The sequence below is a fragment of the Genypterus blacodes genome, unplaced genomic scaffold (assembly GCF_046128005.1).
Source record: "Genypterus blacodes isolate CSIRO-AG114 ecotype Tasmania unplaced genomic scaffold, CSIRO-AGI_Gbla_v1 ptg000030l_1, whole genome shotgun sequence".
Classification (NCBI taxonomy): domain Eukaryota; kingdom Metazoa; phylum Chordata; class Actinopteri; order Ophidiiformes; family Ophidiidae; genus Genypterus; species Genypterus blacodes.
Window position 1 is genome coordinate 4,546,555 of NW_027466843.1, and position 8,056 is coordinate 4,554,610.

General features: G+C 42.4%; 1 protein-coding gene across 1 annotated transcript; it reads right to left on the bottom strand.

Annotated features, from left to right (window-relative positions):
- Positions 1 to 1,471: 1,471 nt before the first annotated feature.
- Positions 1,472 to 7,334, bottom strand: gpr137bb (G protein-coupled receptor 137Bb). Its single transcript, XM_076145484.1, has 7 exons — positions 6,800 to 7,334; positions 5,428 to 5,477; positions 4,988 to 5,210; positions 3,775 to 3,924; positions 3,538 to 3,666; positions 2,548 to 2,669; positions 1,472 to 2,426 (listed from the first exon to the last, which is right to left on the bottom strand). The coding sequence occupies exons 1-7, from the start codon at positions 7,199 to 7,201 to the stop codon at positions 2,306 to 2,308; spliced, it is 1,197 nt and encodes a 398-aa protein (XP_076001599.1). The 5' UTR covers positions 7,202 to 7,334; the 3' UTR covers positions 1,472 to 2,305.
- Between the last annotated feature and the right edge of the window lie 722 nt (positions 7,335 to 8,056).

Sequence of the window (8,056 nt, forward strand, 5' to 3'; positions counted from 1 at the left end):
ACAGGGGACAACAGACGCCCCCTGGTGTTTAGTCTATGCAGCAAACGGAACTACGGCAACAGACGCTTCACATGATATGGAGATGTGCTTCCTTCACACGGCTCAGCAGGGGAGTGAGTATCGTGCACACACAACCACATGCTAACCTTTAACATGTTCATCTGAAGATGTGTTGTAAGTTTGATGATGTGCGATAAGTTTGATAAGCTTACTCATACATTCTATGACTTTCTGAAATGGACCACATGAAGTAGGATAGAAAAGTCCCCAAGATACACAAAGGGGATTCAGCTACAGAATGCAGCAGTGGCATTACTCTGGTTTCAACATGTAAAAGACACCAATTTTGTGTGATAATCAGGATTTGGCCTTTTTTATTTCAAGTGTTATTTTGTGTGTCAACACCTCACAAAACACATCTACATACACAAAAATCTGAACAACAAAATCCAACATTTCAGTGAGACTCTGAGCTGTACAAATAAATAAAAAACCATTAATTTCATTAGAAATATAGAAATCAAGCTTTTTTTTCTCTGCTAGAATACAGAAACAAACGTGTACACTGCAAAGCAAAGCCATGACGACAACAACGACATGTTCTGATTGTTTCTGATGTCAGTGATGACAAGTTTGAAAGCTTCTTTACATTTGTGTAAAAATAAATAGATCTTTTACGTCTTTAAAAGGTAGCATGATCATGTTGTGGATTCTTGAAAGTAAAATGTATGAATACATCTTCAATGATTTCACAATCATTTTTACAGTATATGTAGCATTATGATTCAGGGTGCATTTAGATGTCCACTTGACTAATTGACAAAATATTGATCACTACAAATCAGTCAGTGTGCACAAGTTGTGGTAAATTTACAGGCTTATCGTGTGCCAGACTGTTGTTTCTTTGCCACACACTACAAAAAAAGAACATATGTATGAATGTCTTGAACAAAGATGATTTTGGGGAGCATTTCCAGAATTTCTAAGGACAAGAATGAATTTATTGGTTCGTTCAGTTCGATTGGATTCCACTGGATTTGGTAGAACCAGAATTAGGAAGTTGTTGATGTGCATACATTTGTATTTTTACACACGGCACGTTCAAATCAACGTATTCGTCTGACTTCATTATGAATTTTGCTAATCCACTTGTGACTTTAATCACAGTCATCACCTGCAAGAGAGCCGAACATCTGACATCCATCCTATCACCTGAATCACAGCTTGAGGTGACTGTTAGAACCTGTGGGGACTGTGATGTTCACTTAGAGCTCCATTGAATTAGGCCATCATTTCAAGAGCACATCCGGCTTGGATCAGGTTTAAAATGTTACATTGAGATTCCATGACAAACCCCTGAAGTCAACACTGGAGGTGATTGATGTTGGGAACGACTTGATAGGTCAAAGCTGAATCAATCATCAATAGTTTGGGAAGTCAATCAGATGAACTCATTCACACCTATGGCCAATTTAGAGTGTCCATGATTCCAGAGAGTCAGTTGAGTTTGGGGAAAAGTCGCATTCAATTCTCCCGGCTCACGTTTTCACCCCTTTCCATGGTGAAGCATGTGTGTGTGTTCTTCACATACACAGGAAATATCATTTAGTCTTGAATTGGTTAGCTTGAGTTAGGCCGAATTTGTACGGACATTGTCTAACAAAGATGAATGATTATATGATGATAAATATATATGATAATAATAATACATATAAATAATAACTTGTTTTGTCTGGTTAACCAACTAATCCTCAACAAAATAATCTCCACATTTTCAATAAACATTCTCAAATACACAATATTGTTCACACACTGTGAAAGTTTCACAAACGGCGGCTCCTACACACTCTCCAATGTCTCCAATCACTACAAATGCAGAATTTGGTGCCGAAGGCCACATTCAGCATTGCATGTGAGGTAATATGTACACTTTGATTGAGTTGTGATGTTGCTTTTTCAGCCAAACATATGCTTCAGAATTGAATTATAGTTTTGGAAAAGTTGCGTCTCATTGCTGCTTTGTGGGATTGTTTCCAGTCACTGCAGCACATGTTCAATACTTGACTACACCAGTGTGGCAGTGATAGTGTTGCTCATGATTTGTTGTTGTTGTGAAGAACAACCTTGAAGATAAATTAGATTTTACTGTCTGGGAATGTGTAGGAACCCCGTATTATATTCTTTTTTCTAAAATCTCTACAGGAAACTCTAACCTCTATGTTAGTGATACTGTAACAAACACGAGAAGGGATGGAGCCAAAGTGCAGAGTGATGCTGAAGACGCGTGGTACAGTGGAGAGTAGCCTCATGGGTAAGGGTACAGCTCCTCCGTGGTGGTGGTGGTAGTGAGGCGTTGTTCGTCGCTGTTGGTGTGCACGGTGAAGCTGCTGTGGCGGCTGCCCCAATCATAGCAGTCTGAGGAGAGGCTGAGAGAGAAACCGAAGCATCAGCAACTCTACTGGTATTGTATTTAATTGTTAATGTTCAAATTGTTTAGACTGAAAAGGGAGAAGACTTTGTGTGGGCTTGTAAGTGAAGTGCTCTTACCTGGCTGAGGCATTGTGGGGTGGAATGCTCCATGCCAGGTCGTCATCACTGTCATACCGCCGAGGGTTGTCAAAGAAATATCCTCTGGAGGAGAGCACGTGGTTTGGTATCCCAGCTGTGCTCTGCACACGTACACACGCACACACACATACACAGGGTCATGAGAATAGAGCTCAGCATCTGATTGAATGTGTGTGTGTGTCTGTGTAATTTCTCTTTGATTTGTTTATTTAGGCATCCACTGATGGCACCTTTACCTTTTCTTATGGGATTTAATCCTGGCTGCATTTTTCATAGCGCATTAGCCGATAGTGTAGCATTCTCATTATGCAGATATGTTATTCAGATAACAAGGTCACATGTTAATGCAAAGTGTAAATGGAACGAATGAATGAATGAAGACTTTTCACGGAGCAAAGAGGAAGGCTGAGCGAACCAGATAACAACACAACACAGTCACACCCGTACTTTGTGTGTTTTATTGAATCAGAGGTTTTAGACATAACTGACAAACTGTGTCTATAATTTCTAAAACCATCCACGGGGGAAAATAAACAGCCAGAGGGTAAATTTGCCTTTTTCATATTTTCTGGGAGGGTTGTATAATAATCACTTTTTCTTCTCTATGAGTGAGGAGGCAGTTTAAATGCTGTATTGGCTTATTTTATAGTATTGTTTGTTTTTCCTGTAGCTGTCATAGATTTATGTTTTGTTTGTGCGTCAAAGAAATGCTTGGTTTTTGTTTTATTCTGTTTTCACTTGCATCCACTACAAGGCTAATATGCAAGGATTGCCATGTAAAGTGAAAAGTATCCTTACAACTATTAATATCCGTTACATAAATCCGATCTGGAACTGGGGAACTGATTTTTCCCCCAGGTTTTTAATAATTAGCACCTCTGTAAGCCATGTGTATTTTATTATCTGCACCCAATAGTAAGCAGTACAAAGGTCAAAGGTACACACAGACACACATAAACACAGACTGACCCTGTCCTGAGGTGGTCGGCGGACCCTGAAGAAGAAGACGACCAGCGATGTGGGCAGCAGCTCCCAGACAAATAGAATCACTCCAAACACCACGTAACCTGCGTCCCCCAGAGATGACCGTAGATCAGCCTGTAGACACAAAGGTCAAAGGTCAAAGGCACATATGCTCCATCACCTAAAATGTCCTGAGGTAAGGCCATCATCAACACTATACTAATATCACAACAGTTGGTTCACCTGGTCGGAGACGTTGTACCAGTCGTAGTCGAAGGAGTTGATGGCCTCGATGTCGGTGAGAGCCAGAACCACCAGGTTGTAACTGGCGCGTGATGCATACAGCAACACCACCATGATGCCGATGAGAGTCACCTGACACGCCGATGTCCCCTGCACATACAATTACAGCGATCATATCACAGATACCATCGGAATGAATTTATCGTATGAGGGGTTCCTGTGAGTAATAGAGTTCATGAAAAACAACAATAGATACCTGGTTATGCCTTTTTTGTTGTACATTCATTCCTATTATCTTCATTCTTTGAGGCTCTGGGTGGTTTGCCAGAAGGGTTAACCATCAGAAAGAGTAGATACTCCACCGTAATCTCTGATGGACCTACAACATCAGGATCTTTTAGCTCTAAACCCTAAACTTTTAAGTTTGAAGGTAAGAATTAACTTATAGTTTGATTTTAACATTTAGGTTTTGTTGATTGTTAACACATTGCTGTTTTACTAACTTTCTACATTGCTAGCCCTGACTCATTAGTTTAATGAAATAGTTCCGGTGTGGCAATTTACCATTAGGTCAAACATCCTGTCAATGTCCAAGTCTTTGTGAAAGGCTCAATCAGCTGATTGAAGGCTGATGACTTTATCTGTTCTCAGACCATCATCTTTCCTGAATGGCCTGCTCTGTTCTGATTGGTCAACCGCATCAGGCCTGAACTGGCAACACCCATTGGCTGCGAACACAACAACACGGCCTTGTACTTCACGGATGTGTGGGCGGGTGAATTCACATGAGTTACATGTTGAACATGAATGTGTTACAGAAGTGAAGGACCAATCAAATCATCCAAGCTTTCAGGGCAATTCAGGACCTACAGTTCTGTCTGCATGCGTTGCTATAGGCGACAAACTCGGTCTGCACTAATTAGCTATCAAGTGTGGCTACCACAAAGACAAACAGCTGAATCACACCTAATTTCCTTTTACACCCCCCTCCTTTTAAGCCACCATTGTTATTTGTCTTTTATGTTCTTTATGTTGCCAGTCCGCTATGCTGCTTCAACCACTGCCTGTCCTTGTGATCAATATCAAAACACCAATGATAATAATACAAATTCTACCTGCAAATGTATTGTAGTTGCCATCAAACTAATAAAACTGTCAAAATGTCTCCAAACCACCTTCCTCATGTGTGTGTTTGCTCCCCCCAGGCACAGACCTTGGACTCCAGGTAGATGTTAGCCAGAGACATCTTGGCCACCTTGTAGAGGCAGATGGACAGTGAGATGGCGCAGAGGACAAACAGGCTGTCGTTGATGGTGACCCTCACCAGGACGATGGTCTTCACATCAGCAGAGGTCATCTTGACCAGCAGCGCACAAACCAGGTTGACCACCAGGAACAGAAGACTGATAGCCAGGAAGACCAGGTACAGAGGGAGCCTAGTGAAGGAGAGACAGAAAGAGGGCGGTTTGGAACTCAGGTCCAATCTGGTCAAGTGTTCTGGTTTAGGTTTGTAGGATTACTATAGTTTTAATATAGTTGTAATTTGTCACAGAGGTTCTGATATTCAGGGTTTTGACAATTAAACAGATTCACTTGAAACATCCTACAAATGAGCTGTAAACACAGACAGTGAGAGTTTGTAGTGGACGCTACCTGTACTTCAGCAGTGCTGGTGCGTACTTGGACTTTGCTTTGAAATAAACCTGTGAGAGGGAAGAAAAATTTTGAAAAGTTTGATCATACACATGCAAACAATCTGACAGTTTTGGACGCATGGATAGAGTGCAATAGTTGGTGCTGAATCTGGTTACACTGCAGTCACCCTTATTTCTCTTTAGGTTATAGATGATGTCAGATGACTTGTTGAAACATCAAAGCTGTTTGAGGATAACAAAAACAAACAAAAAAAACTGTATGAATGACAACACACTGGTGCAAAAGAATGGTGGCGTACTGTAGCTTTAAGAAATGTAGTTTTTTTAGTTATATCCAGATACTGAGATCTGATCCCAGAACTTCCATGTACACTTTGCATCAGTGGGTCTTTGAAATCTCCATCTCCATCCAGTAACTGTCTGTCATGCTGTATGTATTGCCATGCTTCTATTCAACTCTGATGCTTGGTTTACCCAAAGCCATCACTTCAAAATCCTCTCACTGGTTCACATAGGCTGCAGCGAGTTCTTGGAAACACTTAGTGTCATCATGTGCTGCATAATGCCATTTTTGCCAAAACCACCTACGGTAAATATTATGGACTGTAATCACCCAATACAATCTGTGCAATAGCAATATGAGCAATTGCCAATGAGAATTTAAAATGACACATTTAACCTTGGCCACAAATCTGCAGGAGATCATTGCTTTAAAAAAGCCAAATTTATGCCAACATTCAAAGCAAACGCTTGATCTTCCTAAACTTAGAATATCTATCTATCTATCTAGTGTGTGGCTTAGAACAATGCCTGCCTGCACACTAAAGATCTATCAGATGGACACACCTGTGAATGTGGTCGGGTGTCGGATCCATAGAACATTTTAGAGCAGACATCACGTCCACACTGAGAAGTTTAGCTGAGATGCTAATCACTGCAAGGCCTTTCCAGATGGATGGAAGCTTTCATTCTAAAAGTAATAGATGGCACTTGGTTGTTGCTATGTCACAATGAGACCACTGAGTCAGGAAGACTTGTTCTGGTAAGAGAATCAGGCAACAGACCACTGATCATCATCAAGCCATCCTCTCAATTTCTTTGTACCATCACTTTAAGATTCAATGGAAGTATACCCAATGTTTTGTGCAACATTTTATACCCATTTCCCCAGGCAGAAAGATCTATTTACAGCAAATGTTTATTTGTAGACAGGGGTCCAGTAGCCTTTAAGAGGTTTTTAATAACCAGACCTCAAGACGATTGTCAAGTCTTCTGGTGTTCTGAGCTACAGAAGACCAATCTTTCCGAAGTCCAATCCAAACCACCTCTCACCAGTGTTTCCCTCACCTGTACCAGTGTATCCCCCTCACCTGTGCACAGTAGAGGTTCATGAGGCTGAGCGTGAAGAACTGCAAGCAGACGGGGAAGCAGTAGAGAAGCCAGAAGGTGAAGGGTCCCAATGCATTGGCTGTTACGCAGTCTCTGAAGTAGAAGGAGAAGAGGAGGGCGCGCAGAGCAGCCCAGAGCAGACACAGGAAGAGGAAGGCTGTCTGGTAACTGAAGCGTTTGTGGCGGTAGCGCAGCACGAGCCAGAGCTGGGCATAGATGAAGGCGAAGAGAAGAGAGTAGAAGATGGTGTAAGCGATTGTCAGACCCAGCTTCACGTAGGGAGGGATGGCCGGCGTGATGGTGGGAGGGGGAGGGAGGTGGGAGCCGTTACCGGCATGCTGCTCCTGCTCTGCCGGGTTCCCCTCCATCGCCTCCCCATTCATTCTCCACTCTATTCTCCAGGAGAGAAAGGGAGAGGTAGGATTAAAGGGTGGAGAGCCTTCTATCTGCAGCAGGAATGTGGTAGATCTTGTCAGACGGATTTCTCCCCTCCATGGAGCTCTCCGCCACACACCCCACCTGCATCACACAGAGAAGGAGAAAGAGGCAGAGGAGGAGGGAGAGGGACACTCCCCTCTTTTTGCCGGTGCTTGCTGGAGTAGTATTGGTGGCTGTCGGTCACATGGTCCTGCTTCCCAACAGGCCATTGGCTGAGCAAGAGGAGGATGCTGCAGTGACGAGGGAAGAGGAGAGGAAGGTGGAGAGGTACAGATGGATCTGGAAGGAGAGAGAGGCAGGGAGAGAGAGGTAGGCTGGAGCTTTGTTTCACATGGAGGAGGAGGAGGTTCCCACCCACACCCAACACGCACACACACTCACAGTGTCATAGCAGCGTCATACAGAACCAACTTTGACTGGTTCAGCTATTCTGATGGATATTTTGTACTTCTTCGTCTTTTAGTTATGCTGTAATTAATCAGGCACCAAAAAGTATACATCCAGAAATGTAGCAAATTTCATATGCAAGTACTTCATTCTGCCCTCTCTGTATTTTGAGCTTCTTACCAGAAAATGTAATCTGTTCTTCTTCGAATAATTTCCCAGTTTGGGATCAATAAAGTATATCTATCCATTCAATGGATTTTATGGACCCAGATATCAGTCTAACCCTTATATGGATCTCTCCCTCTCCCTTCTCTCATGCTCCTCCTCTTCTCCCTCTGCAGATTTTTTCTCTCCCTCTCGTTACATAACTGGATGCTGTTAGATAAGAGAGGATGCTTTGCATTTACTTTCAT